Source organism: Equus przewalskii, chromosome 23 (assembly GCF_037783145.1).
Source record: "Equus przewalskii isolate Varuska chromosome 23, EquPr2, whole genome shotgun sequence".
Classification (NCBI taxonomy): Eukaryota; Metazoa; Chordata; class Mammalia; order Perissodactyla; family Equidae; genus Equus; species Equus przewalskii.
The window spans coordinates 5,399,980-5,426,791 of record NC_091853.1 but is presented as its reverse complement, the minus strand read 5'-3'; the positions used below and the strand labels follow the sequence as shown (position 1 = coordinate 5,426,791).

At 35.2% G+C, this 26,812-nt stretch overlaps 1 protein-coding gene across 8 annotated transcripts in view; it reads left to right on the top strand.

The window, feature by feature from the left end:
* The window catches only part of KIFAP3 (kinesin associated protein 3), a 176,194-nt gene that overhangs the window by 77,268 nt on the left and 72,114 nt on the right, over window positions 1-26,812 (top strand). For all 8 annotated transcript variants that reach the window (XM_070591042.1, XM_070591044.1, XM_070591043.1 and 5 more), the window contains one exon: window positions 3,804-3,966. In XM_070591042.1, coding sequence (XP_070447143.1) covers window positions 3,804-3,966 — 163 coding nt within the window. The remainder of the gene's footprint in view (window positions 1-3,803; window positions 3,967-26,812) is intronic.

Genomic DNA, 26,812 nt, shown 5'->3' with positions numbered 1-26,812 from the left:
AGGGGAAATAGAGCGAAAATATCTGAACAGAGTTTTATGCCTTTTCCCCAGTGGCAACTGTGCCCTCTCCTAGGCCCATGCCACTGAGGGGAAGTTTTTTTCCATGTCTTGTCCCCAGGTTTTCTTGTGACCTTCTGATAAGACCCTTGCAAAAAAGCTTTCAAGTGGTTGCAAGCTCGTTGAGCACCAGCAGCTTCAGAATTCTATAATCTTAGGCTACTTCACACTTGGCTGTTAGCAATTTGTTTAAAATTTTTTGGTGCGACCTTCTTACCCACTCCTGTGCCAGCTCTCTTTTCCTCTAGTGCCCTGCCCCATATAAACCAATGCTCATGACCCTTGTCTCCTTGGGGGTGCCTATTTTTCTCTTATCTCAGGCCTGTTAATTTCCCTGCAACCTCAGCTCCCTGATGGGTTGTTGGTTTTTTTTAAGTTAGGAATTTGTATCTGGATTTTTCTTGCATTTAGGATGGGAACCATGTCCTTTCCAGATTTTTACATCCTAAGAGTAAGTTTGAGGTTCTGCCTATGTTTTTTTAATCACTAATGCTTCTGCCTGACTACTTCCATAGCATTTAAATTAATCTATTTCTATTCTTGCCTCCTTCTAGTACATTCTCCATATTGTAGTCAGAATGACAATTTTTAGAGAGTTCTTTGAATGCTGTATTTTCCATCTTACCTCATGGCCTTTGCACATGCTGTGTCTTCCCATCTAGACCACTCTTTTGTCTCTTCTACTAACTTCAGATAACTTCTGTTCATCTGGGAGATTATTTTTCCTCAGAGAAACCTTCCTTGACAACTCCTTACACTGAGATTATATCCAGTCCTCTCTTTAAATTCTCTCATGTTTCTCTGCTGTTTTCTCATATATACTAGTTATACAATTACAGTTAAATAACTGTAATTGTTTCTTTACTGTATTTCACTTCCTCTAGAATATAAACTCCATGAAGTTAGGAACCATTTCTTTCTTGTTCACCAGTATATTCCCAAGGCTTAGTTAAGAAATCTTTGTTGAATGAATAAATAAATAAAGCTGGAAACGAAGTTATTCACTGTAATCAATGAAGCTAGTGATAGAATTACAATTTTGTATAAATGTGATAAATATTTGTCACTGACCTCTGTAGAAATTGTTCTAAGAAGTTAACAAATGAATGATTGACCCAGCCACTTAGAAGACTAAATTAGGAGAATAAGAGAACCAAATTAGAGAGTCTTGGGAGATGAATTTGTACTTTTTCACGAAGAGCTCTAGGATGTGACTGCAGTGTGGCCATGGAGTGCAGATAGAGGTCTGAAGGAAAAGTTATTGTTGGGTTGTCAATTTAGCATTTGAAAACAAAATTGGTTTACTCTTTGGCATGAAATGAAAGGAAAAATGTATATTGAGGGCTCAATTATTAATGTGATTTTTGTGAGGTCACTGAAAGGTTACAGTAAAGATATAGAAAGGGTGGCATAAATAAATGCTTTAGATCTCCAAGAAAAGAAAAATGGAGCAAGATTATTCATAGATCTTTTGGTAATTAACAAAAAAATAGGTAGTTTTATATAATTTCTCTTCTTTTTAGCTATTGTTTTATAATAAAGATGTGAGGTATTTTTATAACCAAATTTTTCTGATTGCTATGTTAAGAAATATGAATACAGAGCTTATGTTACCAAATAACTTCTGTCCTCTGTGATTTCTCACTCTAAAACAAGCTCTCTTGAAACAATTTCATAATCTTCTAGAGTTGGGGGGTCAACAAACTTTTTCTGTAAATGGCTAGATAGTCAATATTTTAGGTCTTGTAGCTCATACAGTGTCTGTCTCAACAACTCAACTGTGCTATTGTAGCATGATTGCAGCCCTGGACAGTCTATTAAAAATGAGCATGGCTATGTTCCAGTAAAACTTTATTTATGGAAACTGAAATTAGAATTTCAAATAATTTTCATGTGTCATGAAATATTATTCTTCATTTGATTTTTTTTACCCATTTAAAAATGTAAAAGTCAAAAACCGTTTTTAGCTCTTGTGTTGTATGAAAACAGATGGTGGGTCAGATTAGACCCACTAGCTATAGTTTGCTGATCCCTATCCTAGAGTTTCAACTATTACTTATAGCCAAGCTTCTCTTGAGTTTTATAAGATTTTCCAAGTATCCACCGAATATCACCTCAAGTTAAACATGACAAAAATTAAAATATTTTTTTATCTTCTTTGTCCAACACTTGTTTTTCAATGTACAGATCTTACTTAATGACACTTACATCCACCTTATTGACTGTGCAGAAAAGGGGCCCGAGGCCGTTCTCCTCAGGTAGGCCTTCCTACAAGGTTGGCTCTTGGCTGGTGTCTGGGAACTTGGATTTCAGTAGTGTTCTCACTATTCTCTAATTGATAAACATGGTTTACACAAGCAGTGTGGTTTATGCTAAACTCTGCCTTTCGTTCTGGGAGTCTGGAATTTTAGTTTGTTCTAGGCAGAGGGTTTCTGTGTGACTAGCTCCGAATAAAAGCTTGGGTGCTGATCTCGGTCTCAGTTCGGTGCTGGAGCATATCTTGTGTGGCTCTAGGGGAGAGGATTCTAGGAAGCTTACACATAATTTCTTCTGGACTATGCCTCCGTGTGCGTTTTCCCTTTTCTGATTTTACTCTTCATCCTTTCACTGTAATAACTCATAGTCATGAATATGACTATATGCTGAATCTTGTAAATCCTCCTAGCAAATTGCTGAACCTCGGACTTGTCTTGGGACCCCTAACACACTGACCAAGCCAAAAACCTGAAAGTCATCTTCAGTGCTTTCTCTTCAATTCCCGTTCAAATGCTTTGACCATATCTCCTAAATGCCTCTCAAATTATTCTTTCCTTTTCCTAGCTCTTTGTCCTTACTTTGTTTCAGACCCAAGTCACATCGCACATGTCTAATGCAATACATTCTTAAGTGCCTGCCTTTGATCTCTGCATATTCTATTCTGTCCTATACAGTGTGCCTTATTCATTTGTTTGTGTCTTTTTTTGTGTACATATATATGTTGTTGATGTTTGTATGTATGTATGTATTAATATATTTATCTTTATGCTACTAGTCTAACCATATCGCCCTCTGGCCTTAAAATAATCCAAGGTACTCTATAACCCATAGAAAAATGTTAAACTTCTTAACAAAGCATTAAAAGCTTTTTGTCGTCTGTCTAATGTCTGTCTGTATAGGCTGCTGCTACTCCCCAGCGTGTACTGTATACGATGGCCAGACCAAAGCACTCGCAGTGCCCCAAACAAGCTCTTTTATGCTTAGATGCCTGTCCACTGGCTTTTTCTTCTACCTACTTTGCCTTTGCCTGCCTTAACCAGAGAGCAAATATTACACATTTTTTAAAACTCTGTTCCTAATTTGAAATCTTTTGCGTTCTTCTAGATAGCTTAGTATTTCCTTCCACGTTGCTTCCAGGATACTTTGTGCATTCTGTTTTTATCACGTTGTATTTTAATTATTTCTTCTATTCGTCTGCTCTCTTTTTAGACTGTAGAATCCTTGAAGGCCAAGACACAATGTAATTTGTCTTCCATTTGATGCTGTTAAGTGAAGGAAGGAAGAAATGTTGTGGAAATTCATATTTTCTCCTCAAAAGTTTGATTTTAGAGAAGTTTATAGATTAAAATGAGAGTATATAGATTAACAACTAGTTACTTATAAAAGAGATATACATGAGGATAAAAACAATGAAAAAATAATTATTTGTAGTCTTTTTTGTCTGATTATGCAACAGTACCTCACTACATTTGTATTATTATTTTACATAGGTGGAAATGGATATTGTCGAAAAACTGGTAAAAATGATACCTTGTGAACATGAAGATCTGCTGAATATCACCCTCCGACTGTTACTAAACCTGTCCTTTGACACAGGGCTAAGGAATAAGATGGTACAAGTTGGACTGCTTCCCAAACTCACTGCACTCCTAGGTATGCTTTTTAAAAATTAATGATAGTGTTGCTTGGAATTTCCAACATCGTTGAAAAATTGAGCTTTGTGTTGAAAAGTCTGTTGAGCAAAGATCATTCTGCATGTCTTCTTTGATTGGGAACTTAATAATAAAAGTAAACAGAATGAATGAAAGATGATGTGTGCCAGGATTTCCATGGTGCTGTAGAATGCAATGGAATAGAAACTTTTAACTCCTGACTTCATTTATCTATGTGAAAGTGAAACCGAAGTAAAAATATAATGGTACTACCCAGGAAGCAAGAAGGAAAAGTTATTTTCTCTTCAGCATTTCTTTTAAAAAGCAGATGTCATTTAAGTTCTTATATTCTCTCATGCTTTTAAAATATTTTCTCATGCTTTTAAAATACGAGTATACACATTTTGGGGACCCTTTTTGTCATTAAGTAAAAAAGAGAATTTTTAAATAGCATGAGTTAGAGAATATTTGTTTTGGAGGATTCAGTTTATGAAACATTATTTTCTTTTAGCTGTTAATAAGATTTCTATATGTTAAGGGTGGATTCAAGAGTTAACTCTTCTGTGCTCATACATAATGCTTCTTAGCAGAGTATTAAAAACCGTTTATGATCTGATCAATGTCTCTCTTTATAGGCACCTGCTACTCTCCAACGTATACTTTATGTTATGTCCATACTGACCCCCCTACAGTTCCCTAAGCAAGCTCTTTTGTGCCTGAGTGCCTGTCCACCTCCTTTTTGCCTCTACCTGGAATGCCATTCTCTTTCCTAACCAGAAAACAAATTCTTACTCATCTTTTAAGACTGTTCCTTTGTTTCTGTACTACAGTTTCATTCTTGTTTTGTAGCTTTCTCCTTATATTCAAGTATTTTTAACAGTTACCAATAGTAGTGGAATGATTTAACATTGTTTCCTCTTAGCTATCTAATATCTATGAATCTAATCTCTCAATGACATCATCATTATTTTCTTTATAATACTAGTAGTGACGTTTATTCAGTGTTACTATTCCAGTCATTTTGCTATTTGCTTTATTTACATTATTTCATGGAATCCCCATCTGAGATTTTTTTCTCAGGATTACACAGCTGATAAAAGGCAGAGCTCAAATTCAAACTCAGGTGGATCTGCTGCCAAAATTGGATTTATTAACTACTATAATAAAGTACTATGTATAGTTATATTAAGTAGACTGCAATTAAGTACACTAGGCAGAGCTATAATTAAAAAATCCAGTTCTCCAAGTACCCTTAAAAAATAAGTTTTATGGAAACTTATTTATTATTGTTTTTCTCAGAATAGGATCTTCATTAGTCTGTTATTCAGTCCAAGAACGTTTGTTCCATTGGCCAGTCCACAAATATTGCACAGGACTTTTATTAATACATTTTATAAGAAACTCTATTGAGGAGCACTTTCAGAAATTTCTTTTGGGGAACCAAAGGAATACGAACATTTAGTGAGGAAACTGGATAGCTTTAAAAGTAAAATTGATAGGCCTTGAAATTAATTCATGTGATCCTTCATTTATCATAAATCTAACAGAATTATGTATCAAACATTAGGTCAGATTTTCAGTGTATGAAGATGAGTAACTTACAGTCCTTGTCCTGAAGGAATTCATAGTCTATTTGGTTTTTTCAGTATCCCGTCACCTACTTTTATGAAACAAATGATTTAAAAGGGACTTTTGTGATATTACTCATAGGATAGTCATTTCATATTTTGTTAAAAAATAGTAATTTGGGGATATAAGATGTTAGTATCCAAAACATAAGATATTTCATCTCTTCTAAAGCTCAATTTCTAGAGTCATATTGTCTTATTAGAATTGTGACTGTTTACTTCTAACCGTGTTACATTGGGCAAACTTATCCAAACGCTGATTTCCTTTCGTCATCTCTAAAGTGGGGATAATAACTATAACAAACTTGAAGTTATTTTGAGGATTAAATGAGGTATTACATGCGAAGTGCTTAGAACAGTACTTGACACATTGTATTTTCTTAATAAATGTTAGCTATTATCATTTTTCTTACCAACATCATCATCATCATCATATTATTATTATTATTATTTCATGTAGAGTGGACATTCTATAAGTGTTGCTGACTTATCTTTGAGTACATATTCTTCTCATAGAAGTTAAATCTTTGTTGAGAAACTAAGTAGCTTATTTATCTTTACTTCCCTGTGATGTATATGCAGTTTAATCCAATTTAATTCAGTAAAATGTTGGTAATCTACTATGGCAAAGCACAGTACTACGCACTACCAAGAAATATTTTTCAATCTATAGATATACAGGGATTTCAAGAAGAGAATGTTCCCATATTTGTACTTCATAGACAAAATGCGATTTGAGAGGGGCATTGACAGGTCTTTCATTTTAACAAGGTGATATTTACAAAGGAAGAAGAATAGAGGCTGTAGAAAATATTTCAGATAAAATGATCAACATTACATAAGGCATAGATGGTGCTAGGCCAGCATGAAGAACAATAAGTAAGAAATAGTGGGAGACGTTTGAAAAAAAAATGGGTTTATGCTCTTATGTGGTATTATGAAGCTTAAGGCTGTGCTAAGAACTTATACTTAAATAGTTGGTGGTGGGAATCATTGCAGGTTTTTGAGCTGGTTAGATCATAATCACAGTACTGTTCTAGGGAAATTAATCTGACATCATTCTCTTGGATGGACGAGAACTAGAGTCTAAAGATGAGAATAATAGCCTATTGTAGTAGCAAGACAAGAGGTAAAGAAAATCTTGATTAGAGAAGAGGTAATATGTGAGATCTCAGGCAAAAGGAAAGGGCAAAAGAGATATATCATAGGTAGACTTAATATGACATTGTCACTGTTGGAACATGTATAGTGGGAGAGAAAGAACTCATAAAACTCAGTGACTGTTAGATTGCTAGTGCCAGGAACAGAAATAGAGAAGTGTGAAGGAAGTAATTAGAGGGAATCAGTGATGAATTTAGTTTGAGACATGTTGGAGACATCTTAGACAAAGATGTTCAATGAGGAGATGGAAATGCAGATCTGGCACTTAGGAGAGGTAATAAGGGTTAAAAAAGAAAAACTTGTCCAATAGGTGAATAAAAGTGCAAAGAGGAAACCACTAAAAGAGACATAACAGTCAGAGAAATATGGTTTCTCTTTTCAACAAATACATTAAAAATACAGCAAGTTTAGACTTACCGAGAGGCAGTGATGATCTTGGAATCTTCATGCAGTAGAGAAATGAAGCTTTGAGTAGGAAGAGCAACTGAAAACATTTTACCTCCTTTGAATCATTCTTTCAAAGTGCTGCTTCATTGTTTTCTTTGAAATATTATGAATTCCTAGGGCATCAGATTTTACTGCACTAGCAGAATAAGAAGCTAGTATTATTCTAACCTTACGTTACATAGGTAGAAATGGGTGATCTTAAAAGTTTCCACCTCTGTTCTTGGCTGATCCGTAAAAACTAATTGAAAGCCACATGATTATGCTGAGATGTTTATGGGTAGCTTGCTTGCTTTAGTAACCTTTCAGCTTATCTTTTTATGGTAAATAAAATAGATGATGGCTAAATTACATTACTCATAAAAATATCCACAAAAATTTTCTTGGAGAATAAATTTAAAAAAAAAACATGAAAAGGTGTTATGATTTGAATAATTATTAAAAGCAGAGAAAGTTGGTTACAGCTTGGCTCTTTTGCCATGTGAGGAACCAATATTCACTTATAGACTCATGACAACTTTTGATTTGAGGACTAATAAGTAGGCTCTAAAATCATTCCTATTTAGGTAAAGATTCAGTATGTCATACTTTCTTTTTTCTCCTCTCTTGTGGCTCGCAAGTCACTGAATTTTAACTTAAGCAGTTTCTTTTTTTCAAATGTTCATGTCTTTTGCTTAATAACTTTTTTTAATTGTTCCTTTTAATTCCACTTACAAGCCATGGAAACAATGGCAATCATACATAGTAAACAAAAGAGACTATCTACTGATATTCCAGGATCAAGGAAAGGGAGAAAATGTACATATTGAAGAGAAATTAAAATATACTAGAGAACAGTGCCTTCAACTTCTGTGAAATGCTTCAATATGTCTATGTGTTCAGAATATCGACAAGTTTAGATCTATTTACTTATTTCATATTCTTTTAATTATTTTAATGGCACTGTTATTTTCTACTCTTTATCAGGCCCCTTATAAGCTGAGCCAATGGAAAAAAACATTTTTCAAATTCCACCTAACTGACTCAATTTGAACTTTTGGAACATTACCATTTTATAAACTTCAGAGTTGTTTTTGTTTTATCGTTTCCTAAAAATGGCCCTTTTGTTCATCCCTTCCCGGGAAAAACCTATCTGTTAAGTCTATTAGTTAAGAGAACAAGGCTATGATTATTAGTAAACAAATCGTAAGATCTCTGTAGCCTAAAATACAACATAAATGTATTTCTTGTTGGTATTCTATGTCCATTATGGGCAAGTAGAAAGTGTTGGTCCATATTAGCATCAGTAAAAGACCCAGACCGTAGAGCCTGCAGGTCACCATGGCACCAGGGGAGGGAGAATAGAGAAATGGAGAACTGTAAACTTCTCTTAAAGGCTTCCACTCTGAAGTGACAAACATATTTTTATTTACATTTCCATTGATAAAAGCAAGTCACATGGCTATACCAAACTTTAAGGAGGTGGGGAAATGCTTGGAAGGATTAGAACTGGAACATTAGTGAGCAAGCAGCCTAATAATCCTGACAGGTGTTTTTCAGTTTTTTTGAATTTTAGCTGTAATTCCGGGATTACCAGACTATCCTAAAAAGTACATCCTGAGACATTATGGCAAATACTACCATATGTAGTATATCTAGCAACTGTAGTAACACAGAGCACATTGATTAAAAGCTAGAATTCTGGAGCCAGACTATATGACTTTGAATATTGGCTTCATCAGTTACTTGCTATGTGGTGTTTTACAGATTACTTAACCCGTATGTCAGTTTTCTCATCTCCATGCGTAGATAATAATGGTACATATTAATAGGAAAGGGTTAAACAAGATAATGCAGTTAATGTTAGGAAATTATAAATTTGTGAAATTATTGTAAAAATACGTGGAATACAAACAATAGATATCCAGAAATGGGTCTTTTTGTTAAGCAGGTTTTCTAGGCTTATACCATAAGGGTATTTAATCATTTTGTGTGAAGGTCTTTTAAAAATTGATTACGTTTTTCTTTTCTTAAGTATTTTCTTAAATTTACCTTAATACCATGAAAATAATTTAAATTTTTATTGAGAAGTAATATAGTGTCGTGGTTAAAACCATGGACTTTGGTGCCAGAGTGCTTAGGTTCAAGTGCTATATGATTATTAGCTATTGTTGTTTTTATTATCATTGATCCAAGTTTGTAGTTCTGAAGATAATTTATTATACAAGGCTGTAAATATTGCTGTGCTCAAGTACTTCATTTTGCTAAATGGCCCCAGAATGCCATGTATATTTGAATTTTTATATACAGTTTTTCTGTTTTTCCCTCTTGTCCGTAGCTGTCACTTCTCATTTCTTCTGTACCAGCAGCAATTTTCCTCTCCTCTAATGATGTGTTTCTAATCTGTGGTCTTGGAAACCAACAACTGAATTTATTTGAAGTGTGTTTTGTTAAAAATGAATTCCAAACAAATGCCCAAAGGGTTGTCTTCCTACTAACATTTATTGCGTGGACTTTGTAACATTTCTTTTGACTGTGAAGAAACTTGTTTTGCTTGATTGTACTCTTTGCTATGTTCAAAGAGGTTGCATTTAGTACATAAATGATTTCCTGATAAGTGATTATTAGAATGGTCATTTTTGTATTTGTTAGCGCATTTTTCACTTGTATGGAAAATTAAATCATTAACTCCTAACACAATAAACTGAACTTCTCAATTGAGTTATTCAGTGATATATTTAATATCTCTGATCTTCAGCCACTATGATTATATAGAAGTTATAGTGAGGAAGCCTTATAGCAGGCATAGATTTTAAAGGGATCTAGAGTAGTAACTTTCAAACATCTTTTACCCCAATCTATAAGTAAGATATACTTTACATTGCAACTCAATACTCACATATGTATGTGATGTATATATGTATGTGTTTATATCCATATGTGTATATTAATATACATATTTTATTTATGATATAATACACTTTGTTTAATACTTGTAATTTTAAAAAATCTTCACAAGGCAGTATTTACCATTTCTGTGTGCAGTGCATTATATTTTCTATCCTCTTATTCTACTTATGACTTACTCATTGATTTTATGTCCTCCAATTGATTTGATGTTCAGTTGGGAATCATTGAACTAGGGGAAGTGGTTAGAGTTCTCTCCCTTCAAATCTTCAGAAATATCACTGTCTCTGCTGGATTTTTAATGTGTTGAGCAGTAGATAATCTAAATTATTCTAGGTTATTCTTTGGCAAGTACTTGGAGTGATTCTATGCAATTGAAGTTATTTTTGAAGTAGAAAAAAACCTTCTGTAAATCAAATATTTAAAGAATTTGGGGTGCATTTTCTTCACTGTAGTCATGGAGAAGGAATTAAAGAGTGTACAGTGCAACATGAGTGGTCAGTTTGCTTTTTTCATTACAAATAAATTCATTGTTTAGTATATGTTCAGTTTGACAGATGACCGAATTAAAGAAGTACCCACTTTATGTGTAGAAATTACTTATTTTTAAAAAGATGCAAAAATGCAAAAGCACTTTTACAGGGCTATACATGTGGTAGAACTTTTCGGAAGTGATTTCTTAGGGATGCTGTTTCAACTGAAAATGCTATCAGATTTTAAGTAGGTTTTCTTTATTATTATTTGGGGACCCCATAACTGAAAAATCTTTTTATACTTAATAATAGATTATTTTAACTAGAGTACAATGAATCATGAATCTTTCAGGCTCTAATAAAGCTGGGCTGTATGAACATTTAATCCTCTTCTCTTGTATCCTGAAACATTTAACTAGTACATTGCGACTCCTGCTGTTGTGAGAATTGCGGAATAAATGAAAAAGTGTTTACAATTGAGAAAGGTTTTGTCATGTGAATAACTATTAAAGAGCAGAGGAGAAGTTGTGTTATATAGCTCAGCTCTTTTGCCATGTGAGGCTCTGAGTGAACTGTAATGCAATTGAACCAAAAATTATTTTAATATTGTTTTATCATCTAAAGCATTTCATTTAGGAATTTTGATTTTGGCTTTTCCTTTGATATCAGGGACACATAAAGGGATTAATAAGGAATTTTAGAAATCAATATTTAAAATTTTCTTTCTTTACTTCTCCTGAAATTGATTTGTTTGAATAGTTTTGATCTTTTCGTAGGCATAAAGAAGGCATTCTCTCTCAAAATGTTTCAAAAATTTTATTTTGGTCCATGGAAAATCTTATATCTAAATATTCCTTTGCTCTTCTTTTCTTAAATCCACCAAATTTATTCATTTCTTATTTCAGTTTTTGATATGTTATTTTGCTAAGGTTTTATAAGGATCCTAAACTTATCTCTTAATTCAGTATCATTTATAAATCTTTTCAGTTCTGTTCATCCTTGTGCTTAACACATAGTTTCTTATGCCTAGTAACTTTATGTTACCATCTGGGAGACCTATCATAGCCAATGGTTTCAGTAAATACGATTATGTGCAACTTGAATTGGACCTAGAGAGCTTGGCTTTACTTATCTAGTTGTTAGTTTGTTCAGGTTTTTTTTATGATCTCGAGTTAACTTTTTAAAAGTGTTTAAAGATCTTTTGGCTCATCCTAGAGTAAAGATCATTAAAAAAAATATTCCCTTGTTATAAGTCCTTAAGCCGTTTGACCTTGATGTGTCTCAAGAGTGCTTCCTTATGTCAGAATATCCTGGGTTGGGGTATGGCAAGGAAATTCCTTGTCATAGTGTATTCTTCATTTCCCTGGAGATTGCACTGATAATGTTTCAAAAGTAACTTGAAAAACTAAATTTTCTTAGCTTTTTTCTGATGCACCAAGCAAATAATGTTTTTGCACTTAGTTTCTTTGTTTTGGATGTTTCATAAGCTGAGTATTGTTTGATGTGCTTGGGGGTGATACTAGCACAGAAGCAAGCATAAATACACAACTGAAGCGTATTCTTAGGAAGAGCCTAGTTCATCACGACATTGGTTTGTGCATAAAGCTTAACATCACATGATGACAGAGACAGTGTATTACAGAGTGCCTAGTTAATAATTTTATTAAAAAGCTACCAGATTTTGGGTCCTGCCTGGTGGCGCAGTAGTTAAGTTCGAGCACTCTGCTTCAGAGGCCAGGGGTTCACCGGTTCAGATCCCGGGTGCAGACATGGCACCTCTTGGCAAGCCATGCTGTGGCAGGCGTCCCACATATAAAGTAGAAGATGGGCACGGGTGTTAGCTCAGGGCCAGTCTTCCTCAGCAAAACGAGAAGGATTGGCAAAGGATGTTAGCTCAGGGCTAATCTTCCTCCAAAAAAAAAAAAAAGCTGCCAGATTTCACTGGTGAACTCTTTTGGACAATTTTGAGTTTGCTTATGCTGGGTTTTTTTTACCTTTGTGGATGATATTTATATGTATTTTAAATTGAGTAATGTTCTGGGTTTTCATGTCGGCTTTTCAGTTTTTAACTTGATTTTCCAAGGAATTTAAACTCAAGGGAATAAACCTTATAAAATATACAGGTCTTATCCTACATATGTGAATTTTTGCATTTGTTAAAATAAAAATAGAATAAGCACAGCTAACATAACAGTTAGGCAAATTAGGTAGCTCTCTGTAAATTGTAGGCAATCAGCACTTTCCAGAGTTTCTCTGCTCTTTTGTAAGTCTTCTCCGTTTATTTGGAGACTGTAGGAATTCAATGGTTAGAACATCAGTTTTCAAACTTTTGGTGTCAAGGTCCCTTTACACTCTTAAAATTATTGAGGACCCCCAAAGAGCTTTTGTTTATGGGGGGATTGTATCTATGGATGTTTATTATATTCAAAATTAAAACTGAGAAAAATTTTAAATATTTATTCATTTTTAAATAACAAACCTGCTACATGTTAACAAATTTTTTTATGAAAAATAACTTTTCTAAAATAAAACAAAAATTAGTGAGAGGAGTGGCATAGTTTTACAATTGCAAAACTCTTTAAAGTCAGGTTTAATAGAAAACAGCTGGCTCTCATATGTCCCTCAACAAATCTCCATGTCTGTCATATATGTCATGTCATGTAACCTCTTAAAGAACGAGAGTTTAAAAAACGAAAATACTGTATTAGTATTGTTATAGAAAGGATATGACTTTTTGAATCCTCTTTAGGGGTCTTCAGACCATACTCTGATAATCAGTGAATTAGAGCATTTCCTTAAAGATTTTAATTGATATTAAATGCGAACACTCCTTGTAATAATAATACACGAGGAGTCTCAAATTAGCAGCTTAAATCCAGCTAGAAGACATGTTTGGCTTTGCCAAGGTATGTTTTCTTAATTTTATATTTGGATTTCGATGTACAACGCAAACCCTCCCATTCTCCTAGGATAATCTTTATTTTTTCTTATACTTAGACATTTAGTTATATTTCTTGCCTTGCCCTTTGGACAGTTGAGTGTTCAGCCAACCATGTCTTAGTGAGAGTCATTCTTAACAGTTGCTTTGATGCTTTGTGAAGTGGGTGGGGAATGTGTGACATGGTGTAGGAGGATGGAGGTGGGAGACCCTGAGCACAGAGTGACAGCAGCATAGAGTAAATTCTGGATAATTAACCAATACTAGACTTTTAATGCTGCCTAGCAATCACACTACATTTTCTTTGTCTGGTCTTTCCCGTACTCACCTAGGTGAGAAATTTCATTCCTCTACCTTCTCACAAATCCAACACCTCATCTTCATCCTTATTCTCAGTTCATTGTTGTTTTGCTTCCTATTTCACTGAGAAAGTAGACGCAGTCAGAAGAGAACTTCCATGAGTTCCTATTGCCATGCTTACCCTCCTATCTGCGTCTGTGTCTGTACTTTGCTTCTCTCCCGTTATTATGAATGAACTTGCCCCTACTCTTACCATAGGCCAACACTCCCTCCCCATCTCATTCCCTGTCACCTACTCAAGTTCTTGCTCCAACAGTTCTCCTCTCTGTCCCACATCATTAATTTTTCCCTCTGTAGTAGAATATTTCCATTGATATACGTATATGCTATTATCTCTTCAATCTTAATAAAGATTATTCTTAACTCTCACTTTACTCTTTTACCTTTCGTCTATCATACCATTTCTTTTCTTCTCATTATTGCAAAATGCCCCCAAAAGAGTTGTCTTCATTTCATGTCTTCAATTTCTCTCTTCCTTTTTGTATGCATTCATTTCCTTTCCTATCTGCCTTCTGCTCGTGCCCTCTCTCTCTCGTCCTCTCAATTTCTTTCTCTCTCTCTCACTTCTCTCCCTCACTGTTTTACGCTCTTTTTAATCTTTTCCAATCAGGCTTTCATACTCCTCTCCTGTCCCCACACCCCATCACACTACTCTTGTCAAGTTCCAGTGACCTCTACATTCCTAAATCCCAGTGGTCAATTCCCAGCACTCATATTACTCAACTTGTGAACAGCATTTATTACAATTCTCTCCTCCTTTAACTTTTTTCATTGATTTTCCAGGATGCAGTACTCTTCTGGTTTTCCTAAGTACCCAGTCCTTCTCAGTCTCCTTTTCTGCTTCCACTTCATCTCCCCAGTCTCTAAGCATTAGGATACCCCCCAGGGCTAAGTCCTCACACTTTTTCTTTGTCACACTTACTCCCTCGGTGACTTCATCCATTCCATTTAAATACTGTATCTATGCTGATGACTCCCCGATATAAATAGAAAGATAGATAATTTCAGCCTCTTCTCTGATTTCCTTACTCCAAACTTTACTACTTGGGTGCCTTATTAGTATCTGAGATTTAACATGTTCAAAATTAAGCTCCTGAGCCTCCCCACCCCTCCACACCCTCCCTGAACCCACTATTTTCACAATCTTTTCCATCTCCATAAATGGTGACTTCCTCTTTCTAGTTAACTGGCCCAAACTGAGGAAGTTATCCTTGACTCTTCTCTTTCCCTCCTACCCTACATCCAATCTGTCAGGTCAGTCAGCGCCATCTTCAAAATATAGATGCTACCACTGTGGTCCCAGCCACCATCGTCTCTTTCCTGGTTTAATACAGTAGCATCCTGACTACCTTTGTGCTTCTGCCCTTGTGCCCCAGTCTCTTCGTAACATAACACAACAGACTGATCTTATTCAAATTAAATCATGTCATGACTCTGCTCACAACTCTCCAATGACTTCCCATCTCAGAGGAAGAACCAATGGCCTACATACAAGAGTTTGTATGTTCTCTCCTGGCTCCTGAATTCTGTAACTATAACTTCTAGTACTCTCTCTTTTATTCTTTCTGCTGAAGGCACATTGGCTTCTTTGCTGTTCCTTGAACCCAATGGGAATACTCCTACCTCAGGACTTTAGCACTTCCTGTTCCTTCTGCCTAGAATGTCCTTTCCTAGTTTTTTTTGCATAGTTCATTCCCTCATCTTTTTCAGGCTTTGCTCCCAGTTTATCCTACTTAAATTTCAGCCCTTGGCTTGTGATGCTTTTTTTCTCCTTATCCTTTTATTTTTCTACATAGCACTTAATCACCACATAATATGCCTTTCATATAATTATCTTGTTTATTTGTCTTCATCACTCACCCAACTGTTACCACCACGCCAGGACAAAGACTAGAAGCTCCCTGAAAATGTAAAGTTGTATCAGTTTTATTTACTCCTATATTCCCAGTGCCAACAACAATGCCTGGCGCATTGTAGATTCACAGTAAATATTTGGTGGGTGTTTAGATGGATTAGTGTATGAAAGGAACACATGAGAGGAATGAACATCAAAAGACCTGAGCTTGAGTTGTCTTCTTTCCTTTCATTCTTTATTAGCTGAGTAACATTAAGCAAGTCAGTTGATCTTTATGAAGCCTTTTGTCTTGCTTGGAAAATTGGGGAATAAAATAGGACCTATCTCATAGGATTGATGTGCAAATCAGGTGAGAGAATTAATAGGTACTTATTTCATAACTAGAAAGCCTTATACAATGTTATTAATAAGGAGGAAGAAAAGGAAGGGGAAGGCTTGAGGGGCTAATGGTTGCTGAATGAAAAAGATGAGGAGCACAGAAAAAAGTCTTGCCTTGCAATTTTGACTACAGGTTTCCCTCACTATCTGAAAGTAAAGCATTCCCATGAAAGCTTTCATAAGCCAAAATTGCATAAAACAAAGAAGCAATTAGCATTAATCTATATGGGAAAATTTTTTGAGTGTTCCCAGACCCCAAAAAGTAACCTACCAAATCATACCAAATTATAAATAAAGCCTAAAGTAACGCTAACATATAGTAAAAGCAGGAACGATATGATAAATACACAGCCTACAGAAGGTAGAAATAACGTGCACACCACGTAGTTTCACTTACCTGAACCAGGAAGGCAGCGAGCACATTGGAAGGCTGAGAGGCGGTGGTGAGGACGTGCGGTAGGCTAGGTTGTCGGAGGCTGGGGTGGTGGGAGCTGCAGGGGACTGGGGTGTAGGAGAGAGAGGAAGAGGGTCGTCTGCCAACATCTCATCACCTTCTGAGTCCACCAGGGCAGGCCGGTCACTAACGTCTACTCTTTCTTCCATGTCTGCCTGCCTCACGTGGAAGGTGGAGGTTCGCCGTCTGCTGTGGCTGCTGTGGCTGCTGTGGAAGGCCTGAAATAGGACAGTGTGCTTCACTGCTTAGCCTCTGTAACAGCTCGTTGCAAAACAAATGCTGAACGTTATTTGTGCTTTTTGCCTTTTTTCAGAAAAGTGAAAATCCTCTTCAGATTTCTTTCTGTTAGCAAAAACAAGTACTAATGGCAGGTCTTTCATAAAAGTGAAGTGGCATAAAGCGAACTTTTGAATAGTGGGGCGTATCTTGCATTCCTAGGTCTGGTTATAGGGGATTTGTTTTAAACATTGAAGTAGCACTTTAATTTCACTTACATTATATGGTATAGATTTCTTTAGTAAATTCAAGGGAGGAGTCTTCTAATACAGTGATACTCAAAATGTGGTCCACAGACCAATGCACATTCATAGACTGTTAACTGGTCTGTAATAGGTAAATCCAGAAATTGAGAATGGCATTTAAGCACTTATAGCAAATAAAATTATGTCTGCTGAATATAATAATACAAATTTTTAAGTTCTATTTTGCATATCTTTTGTCTAATTTCATTTTTATTGTACTTTACGAAAGTATTGGTCTTTGACACATTAGGAGAAAAAATTAAAACCTGTTCCTCCACTACAGATAGTTTGAAAAGCACTATTCAGATCAATGAAATGACAGGCTTGATCCTAGTTTAGCATATTGTTCTTTTAAAGTATTTAAAGGCCATATAATATTGAATCGAGCATCACAAATTACCCTGCCTTGGGATACTTCCTTAGTTCATTTATAAACAGCAATGAGAATATTTCCTAAAAAATGAGGAATTTCTAGTGTTACCTAGAGATTTTACCAAGCTTTCCAATAATTATAATAGCTAAAGATCAAACTCATAATAAATATTCATAAAGTGCTTAACTTGTATTAGGCACTTTAACATATAATTTATGATTCTGTGTGCAAGTTAACTAAAAAAGTTAATTAGCTCAGACATCCTTCTTAAAGTTGCCCTATAATCACCAGAACCACACTGGTCATTGATCCATATATGGCACTGAATACTACTTGTATGAAAGTTGAGCCGTAATTTAAATCTTGATTCAAATCCTTATCTGTATAAATTTTGATTCTTTGAAATTTGAGGGTCATGAGTCTATGCTAATTTGCATGGCTGGTTTGTGCTAAAACTAGTTTTATTGGTTATGGCAGAAAATTTAGGATTTCTAGATTCGGTAGCACATTGTCATGGCTTCTTCACAATTCCACGTGAATCGTTTCAAAAAGGATCCAAATTTTAGTCAGAGTAATGTTAGACTATATTCTCTTCACTGGAAGATAAATTAGAGTTTCTGAGGTGTTCTAAACTGATAAAAATGTTTTTGCATTCTGTGAGTAGACCCAGAATGGTTTTAATGGCACCTGATTCATCTTGATCTAGATTATATTAGGTAATCTGGGTTTCAGGACATTTTCTAAGGCTGTAGAAAGATTTTATCAGCGTGTAGGGAGTCAGACCAGGTCAAGAGTTAAGTGATAAATGTTTGATTTCTTCCGGTTGAGACAAGTCTGATTTCCCTTATTGTTGGAGACCGCCAGAGCAGATACTGTTGGACCCTAAACTTTGATCACTTAAAAATTAAAGGTTATTTCCTTTGACCATTCTGTCATTTGTCCTTAAAACAAAATTGAAAAAGTTAAGTTCTGAACACCTTTGAAATTCCTCTATAATGTTAAATTTACTTTTTTCATGATGTATCAATATGACTTAATTTTTAACTTAGCAAAAGCTTCATAAAATGAAGAAATCAAGCTTGTCTTTATTTTGTGAAGAGTAATATTTTGTAGATGGCCTTTTCTGGCTTGTTTATTAAGAACTATTTGGAAATGGTCAGAATAATAACGTTTTCCAACTAGGAGGTGTTTCCTGTCTTCTTAAAAACTAGATTGGCTTTATGATGGTTTCTTTAAGAAACTTAAGTAGATTTTTTTTAATAACTTCATTTGGCCTGTTTATTACAAAACTGTTATGGAATTTCGCACATCTGTTTCAGTATGCAGCTCCTCAGACTACTGCACTGTTTCTCAATTTTAATAGGCCTCATTTATCCTATAAATAAACCTACATTTTCTTACCTGATCAAGTGAGCAAACAATGGGGGTCAGATGTGGCAAACACTTTAACAAAAAGCACATGTCTAGCCGTCAGGGTGAGGTAGAGTCATATCAAGATTGCTTGAAGTTATTAATGGCAGTAAAATTTATGCTTCCTCCTGTTTTCCCAATTAAATCAAGAAGCCTTTTTTCTTAGGATTCTTCTGTCACCAGCTGGTTCCAATACTCTATGTGTGAATATTGCCTGGGGTATCTCCATTTCTAGATGGTAAAAGCCAACCAAAGCACATTAGTCAATGATGTGGACCTGTAGGCTAGAAAGCAGTCATTGTTGAGGGCTTTATTTTGGTCCTTATCATTTGTACTGCAAGTATGCATATTTTGTAGAGTATATTATAAATAAGTTGTTGTCGTAGGCTCTGGCTGTAATAAAAGAATACTACAGAGAAGGTAATAAAATAATTGAAAATATTTGAAAAATAAGCTATGTGGCAAAATGTACAGTTATACATACTAAAAAGGATGAAAATATATCAAAAGTGTTGAATTTTAGAGTACTTATTTAGTGAGTACCTCTTAATGTGACAGAGCTGGTAAGTTTAATGGTAGATTTACAATTTCCTTTCGTTATAGTTTTTAAATTAAATAATTGGACACCAAAATCGTTTATCCACGAACCATTGTATTACAAAACTGTTGTTATACTTGTTTTTATACTGATCATTGTAAGCTATAAATTCTGTCTTTTTTTTCCCCTCAACTCATGGTTAAAAACTTTCAGTTTTTATCTCTTCATCTCGAATCTTTGCTAGAGTTGTCTGTGAATAAATCTGTTATAAAACAGAAGACTGTCCTGTATAGTTGCAATCTTAAAAATTGGTCTCTCCAAATCAAGTTTTAACTAAGGCTGTCCAGTCGTACTGGATATGTATCTGCAGTTTGTGCTGTAATAAGTTAAACGTAAAATTATATGGAAACATGTACAAAATATGTTCTAGTATGCCTTCAATATATTTTTAGTATATTTCAATATAGTCAATATATATGTTCAGTAATTGTTGCAGTTACCTTTTAAGTGGTGGTTTTGCCTATGGCATTTTCACCGTATTGATAGAGCTTTAGGGGCTCTAACTCTATAGTAAACTGAAAGACACTTGCAATTTTTGAAGTACGCTGTATTAACGTAGACTGTCTAGGGGTAATATATCACCTTAATGCTGCTCTATTCTAATATAAGGCTGCTTATATTCCCACTTCTCTTATCTTTTCATGGAGCCTTTGTGACTTCAAAGGGAGTTTTCTACTTTGAATGAAGGCATGAAGTGTAGAGGGAATGAGAATCTGGCTAATAATGTGGCTCATAATTTGTGTTCTCACTCTGTTTTTACAAAGTGTTGGGCTGGGTCTACTGCAGAAGTGGAAATTTGGCTTTAAGTTCTGGTGTTCAGAACTCATATTTCTGTTTGACTGAACTGTGAATGGAAAATCCCAAGTGTCTTACAAAATTAGTAGCTAAATGGTGTTTTTACTAATCACTTCAGAGATAAAAAACTGAAGACATTTTAAAATTCAAAACCCATCAGCACATGTTTGCCCTTTAATTGGCAGAAAATCGATTGTGAGAGCAGCCCAGAGAGCGGATTTTTTTCTCCTTCAGCTGCTGCAGCTGAACCACAGCTGCAAATTTCTTTAAAAAGAAAAAAAAAAAACTCTTGAATGTACTTTATAAGTGCAATAATTCCCACAAAATCAGTTACTGGAGTTAATGACCAGTTTGTTAAGGCATTAACTGCCCTCAGCTGGCAATGACCAGTTTTTTGGGTATGGCTGCACAACTGCTAAGATAATTCAGTAACACTTTCAAATAATGATCCAGCTAATTAACAGTGAATTCCTGTGGAAATCCTATCGAAGTACTTGTGACCTCTGTATTTATAGCCAGTGAGTTCATCATGATTCATGTTTATTACCATAAATACCAAAGGAATCATAATGACTAGGCCATTTTTTTTCCACCCTGGTCTTATTACTTGAACAGATTTGACTAATCCACCTCTAGTCATTAAGGACCTAGTTCTCAAAATATTCAGTCTTTTCACTGCTCTGCTCAAAATTCACAGAGCCTTTGGTCCTATGCCAGCATACTGACTATTGGCAGCCTGTTTTTACTTGGGATGCCATTAGGGAATAATTGATGTCTGTGAGTCATAAAGGAGCCCTTTTGAAATGCCTGCTGTTTGTAGGATGTGGAGGAATCATAGCTGGTTAGCTGGAGTTTATGGTCTTAGTTATGAATTCTTATGAGAAAATCCTACTCTCCAACCCTGAATTCATTTAGGACATACAAGATTGTTTTGGGAGTTTTTTGAGGTTTATTTTTTTAAGAACTCAGATATCTTTTCTTCCAATGAATGAAGAAGACTATGAGCTTATAATAAAGGGTATAAGCTCTTAATTTTACTTGGACCATTTAATCTCTCTTAGTGGCTGTTTATTGCTGTGTGATCTGAAAATTAGCCTTTAAGTAATAATAAATGTTGGCTGCCAGAAAGCCTCTACTTTCTGTGTGCAGCTGTGTTTGAAGAGATGAATTCAGGTTATTTCCAGACTTCTTCCCACTGCAGTATTCACTTTTGTTCTAAAATACTTTGTCCTTTTGTTGTAGCTGTCAGATATCTGCTAGATGTCATAAAGTTATAGGCTACATTTTTATCAAGCAATTAATCATTTATGAAATTTATGATTCAATGAATAAGATACCTGTGGTTTATATACTGTAGTCTTCATTCATATATTGCAATTCTTTAGAGGAGGAAGGAAATATGTGATTTATAACAATAAGATCTGGATTAGAATCATCAAGGTAACATATGGATAACAAGACCATTTATAAAATATTTACATCTTTTTCCTGAATAAAAGGGCAAATGTCAGTTTATATCTTTTTTTATTCCCTAAATAAATACAAAAAGGAAAGAAAATCTATCTTAGAGATATTTGTATATCAATTGATTGAATTCTAGGGAACCTATATCCAGACAAAATCTAGAAGACATATCAGCAATTTGGGTTATATAGACTCTGAGTACAATATTGTAGTCCCTTAGATCTGTCATTACCTCTTTATACACTTTCCTCAAGGAAAAAAAATATCTCTGGTATAGTGCCAGTCTTATTCCAGTTTCTTTTTGTTCAGTTGTGCTCAACCCAAACAACGAGGGGGAAACACCTCTAGGTTTTATTTGCCTGGGACATGCTGCTTAAAGATAAATGAAGTGATGTAGTTAATTTTGAGGTTTGTCTTCAATGTTCTCAGACTTCTCTCTCTGTCTCCTTTCATCTTCTTGATACCCATCACTTTCATGACCATTTCCCCACTCTAGGAGTGAAATTCAGTTCCATTACAGACAAGAAAGCATGAAAGAAGGAAGAGAAATTCACAGTGTGTTTGTGGTGGTGGTGGAGGAGTATGTACTGATGACAATAATGTATACTTTGATTATTTTCTTTTCTCAAGTTTTATTTTCATTAAGGAATTTAGAATCCTGTGAGAATGAGAGATTGAGGAAGGTTTCTTATCAGATACGGGTCATTGAGTGGAGCCTTGCAGTATGAGGTGGCTCTCCTAGGCCCATACTTTGGGAATAGTAGAGCTCTATAGGAAAGTGATTAGTTAGAAGGACAAGTGGCTCAGCCACAGGCGCTGAATATTCCTCTGAACCCTGTCTGGCTCATCTCAGAGAAATCTTGGCTGTCTCTCAAGCCAACTTTACCTGTAACTACAGTCTAATCTTGAAGATAGAAAAACAGAAAGACAGCAGATATATTAAGGGCACATGATAGTACTGTTGGTAAAACAGAAAAATGTTACTGTCAACATAATAATGATAGTAAGAAATGATATTTCTCATGATATTGATTTGGTTTATGAATGTATCAGATTCAGTACCAATTTCTTTTCCAGGATTCTCTCACATAACCACCCTTTGAGTTAGGTACAGTCGTTAGCCTAATTTCACAGATGAAGAAACGGAAACACAGAGTGTAACACTCACAAAGCCATGTAACTAGTAAGTACCAGAGCCACAAACTGACCCCAAGCAGTCTGCCTCCAAATGTTGTACCGCCTCTATTTACCATTGTACTCACCTTTCAAGCTTCTAGCACCTTGTTTTCCCATGAAAACAAACGCTGCTTGATAGCAGTTCTTGTCCAATTTAGTGAGAGGGAGTTTCAGAACTGCTATAGCTGTAGTTCCCAAAACTGCTTGGAGGATAATGCATTTTGTCCCAGTCAAGAACTTCCTTCATCTGTTGTAACCTACTCTATCCGGGCACAGGTCCTCTGATGAATAACTGTCTTTCTGCATTTTATCCTCTTTCTTCCCTTCTACCATCTTCTTAGCTTCTTCCCCAAGACTCCCAATTCTCTAGAGCTCTTCTAACCACGTCTCCTTCTTCTACTGTGCTACCAAAGAATGATGATAATAACTTATCTTTATTTGGCATTATTGATTTCACTCTTTCTGCTGTCTCCTAGAAGGCTTAGTAGAAAGTACATGCACAGGTTCTTTAGTGAGACACAGGTTTGACTCTCAGATTCACAGATGCGTCTCCTTTTGAAGGATTTATTACATTAACGAATGTCATTCCCTCATCTCCAAATCAAAGATACTACCTACCTCTTCAGTTGTTCTAAGGGCTAAATTAGAAAATGTATGCTTAACATGCAATAGGAACAATATTACTGTTTGCTTAACCTTTTCTTTTCTCCTTCTCTCAAAGAATTATTATTATAAAAAGATAGGATGCCTGCCAATCTTTTGGGATAGGTTTGTATCCCTAGGGCTTCTGTTTCCTTCAGTCCTTTAGCTTCCAGCACATTTTTGGGCATAATAATCATTTTAAGTAAAGATTATGGGAAATGGGGGACATGTTCAGAGATTTTTTAAGAGAGGATCACAGATAGAGAAGAATTTGGCAGGTATGGGAGAACTGCAAGCAGATTTCCCCTTTGGCCATGAATATGAAGAGAGAAGGAGAAAGAAAGCACACCAGAGCAGAATGAGGACTGGCTGCAGAATGAATCATTCTACTGTTTGAAACTAGATATTTATTTTTGCTGTATAAAAAAACTAATATAAATTATTGCTGTATGTGAGATCTGTTTCTTACATATGTTGTTCATCTGAGTATTCTTGACCCCAACATTTTGTTCTTGGGATCAGAGGAATCTTTATAGAGAAAAAATCATAGATTTTAATAAGTCACATTTTTACCCTGTTGAAGGTATTCATTTATACTTATTCTAGTATAAAACACACTTGCCATAGGAAAACAAACCTTTGCACAGATTTTCATTATATGTAGATTAAAAATGAAAAATTCTAACTTTATTCTCCAAGGAAGAAGGTATCCCTTAGGGTTAGTCAGATTATACTTCATGGTATTCAGCTTTTTTCCAGGGACTGAGACATTTTAAAATCTTTTCAAGTAGAGTCCTACAGCAAAGTCCTATTCTGAAGGCAAGTTTCTGTTTCTCTGCTATTCCAGTTTCTTTCTACATGTTGTTCAGCTGTGGGTATGTTCTAGTCCTACTTAACTTTTACAAAACTCAGATTTTTACAAAACGAGAATACTCAGTTCAATTTTCTTTTTAGAAATTATAATTTTAGGGCTCTTCTCCAGACTTTCTATTCTGTCACATCACATACCTTTTATCCTGAGTTATCCTTTGGAAGCTATTTATATGTGTATATAGATGTAGATATCTATCATTAGCTCTAGAAGACCGACCTTGTTATCCTTTTTATAGAGTACACGTCTCTTAAAGGCAAATCTTTCTTTCCTCTCACCTTACATAAATTATGCACCACCTTAGAACATTGTTTTTTAGAATCCTTTATCGACACCAGCAATAAGACAGACTCTTCTCAAAGATAGAATAGTTTCCTACTAAAGTCTTAGCTCCACATGGAATTTTAATATGTTTGATGATTTACTTTGATGTTGAAGAGTCTTTTATATGGTGATTGATTTCTCTTTGTTCTTATACCATTTAGTAAGTTGTGTGACTTGGACTCCTACTTTTCAGTGAATCCATTACATAGAGAAAACATCCTCAAATAATGTTTTGTAAAAGTTAAGTAGGACTAGAACATACCCACAGCTGAACAACATGTAGAAAGAAACTGGAATAGCAGAGAAACAGAAACTTGCCTTCAGAATAGGACTTTGCTGTAGGACTCTACTTGAAAAGATTTTAAAATGTCTCAGTCCCTGGAAAAAAGCTGAATACCATGAAGTATAATCTGACTAACCCTAAGGGATACCTTCTTCCTTGGAGAATAAAGTTAGAATTTTTCATTTTTAATCTACATATAATGAAAATCTGTGCAAAGGTTTGTTTTCCTATGGCAAGTATGTTTTATACTAGAATAAGTATAAATGAATACCTTCAACAGGGTAAAAATGTGACTTATTAAAATCTATGATTTTTTCTCTATAAAGATTCCTCTGATCCCAAGAACAAAATGTTGGGGTCGAGAATACTCAGTTTGCCTCTACTTTTCTCTTTTCTGGAGTAACTTCACAATTTTTGTATTACATTTTCCTCCAAATAAAATTCTCACCCCCAAATACTTAGTATATGTACTGTATTTCCTATAGCTAACTTGTGTTTCCGACTTACTAGTCTTTAAGGTTGGTAAATATTACTTTCTCCTATATTATTATGTCTTAACTTTTTATCTAAGTCTATGGTCATTATCCTTAGAGTTCCTCTCTCTGATTCAGCTTCTCTCTTCTCCGTAGATTTGAAGTTTTTCAAATAGTAGAAGAGACCTGAAATTTACGTAAAATGATTTGACCTGGACTCTTTATTATGCAGATTTTCTGTAAATTATGATGTTATGGAGAAACAGACATAAAATATCAGACAAAATATTATTTCACATATAAAATGTAGTTCCTGCATATGTTGTATTCCCAGTAGTTCAGTTAGTGAACTCATAGATTTTTAGTTAAGATGAAATGTTTACTAGTATGTGTTCATCTGACAAACATAGAATAGATTTTATTGTTTTTGTTTTATCCCAAGGAGTCATTTTTACATTGATACGGAAAGCCATAGGAAATAGGCTTTAGCCAAGCAATTTTAAAAGATGTAAAAGTCTGGATTTTTAAAAATTCTATTTTGAGGGGCTGGCCCCGTGGCCGAGTGGTTAAGTTCGCGCGCTCCGCTGCAAGCGGCCCAGTGTTTCGTTGGTTCGAATCCTGGGCGCGGACATGGCACTGCTCATCAAACCATGCTGAGGCAGTGTCCCACATGCCACAACTAGAAGGACCCACAACGAAGAATATACAACTATGTACTGGGGGGCTTTGGGGAGAAAAAGGAAAAAATAAAATCTTCAAAAAAAAATTCTATTTTGAAATATATTTTATTCTATCATGTGTCAGTGTATATTAGTCTTTTATACCTGATAATAGTATCTTTGGTAGTCTAGTGGTTAAGATTCAGCATTCTTACTGCCATGGCTAGGTTCCTTTCCCAGTCAGGGAACCACACCACTTGTCTGTCAGTTGTCGTGCTGTAGTGGCTGCGTGTTGCTGTGATGGTGAAAGCTATGCCACCAGTATTTCAAATGTAAGCAGAGTCACCCATGGTGGACAGATTTCAGCAGAGCTTCCAGACTAAGACAGACTAGGAAGAAGGACCTGGCTACTTGCTTCCCAAAAAATTGGCCTTGAAAACCTATGAATAGCAGCATAGCATTATCAGATATAGGCCAGAAGATGAGAGGATGGCGCAAAAAGACTGGGCAGGGTTCAGCTCTGCGGTACACAGGGTCACTAGGGGTCAGAATCAATTCGAGGGCACCAACAACAAAACAATAACATCTTACTTACAGCTTACAATAACCACTTGTAATGACCACTTACAAGACTGTGTGGCAAGTGTTTATTTCTCTCTAAGCATTAGGTTCCTCATCTGA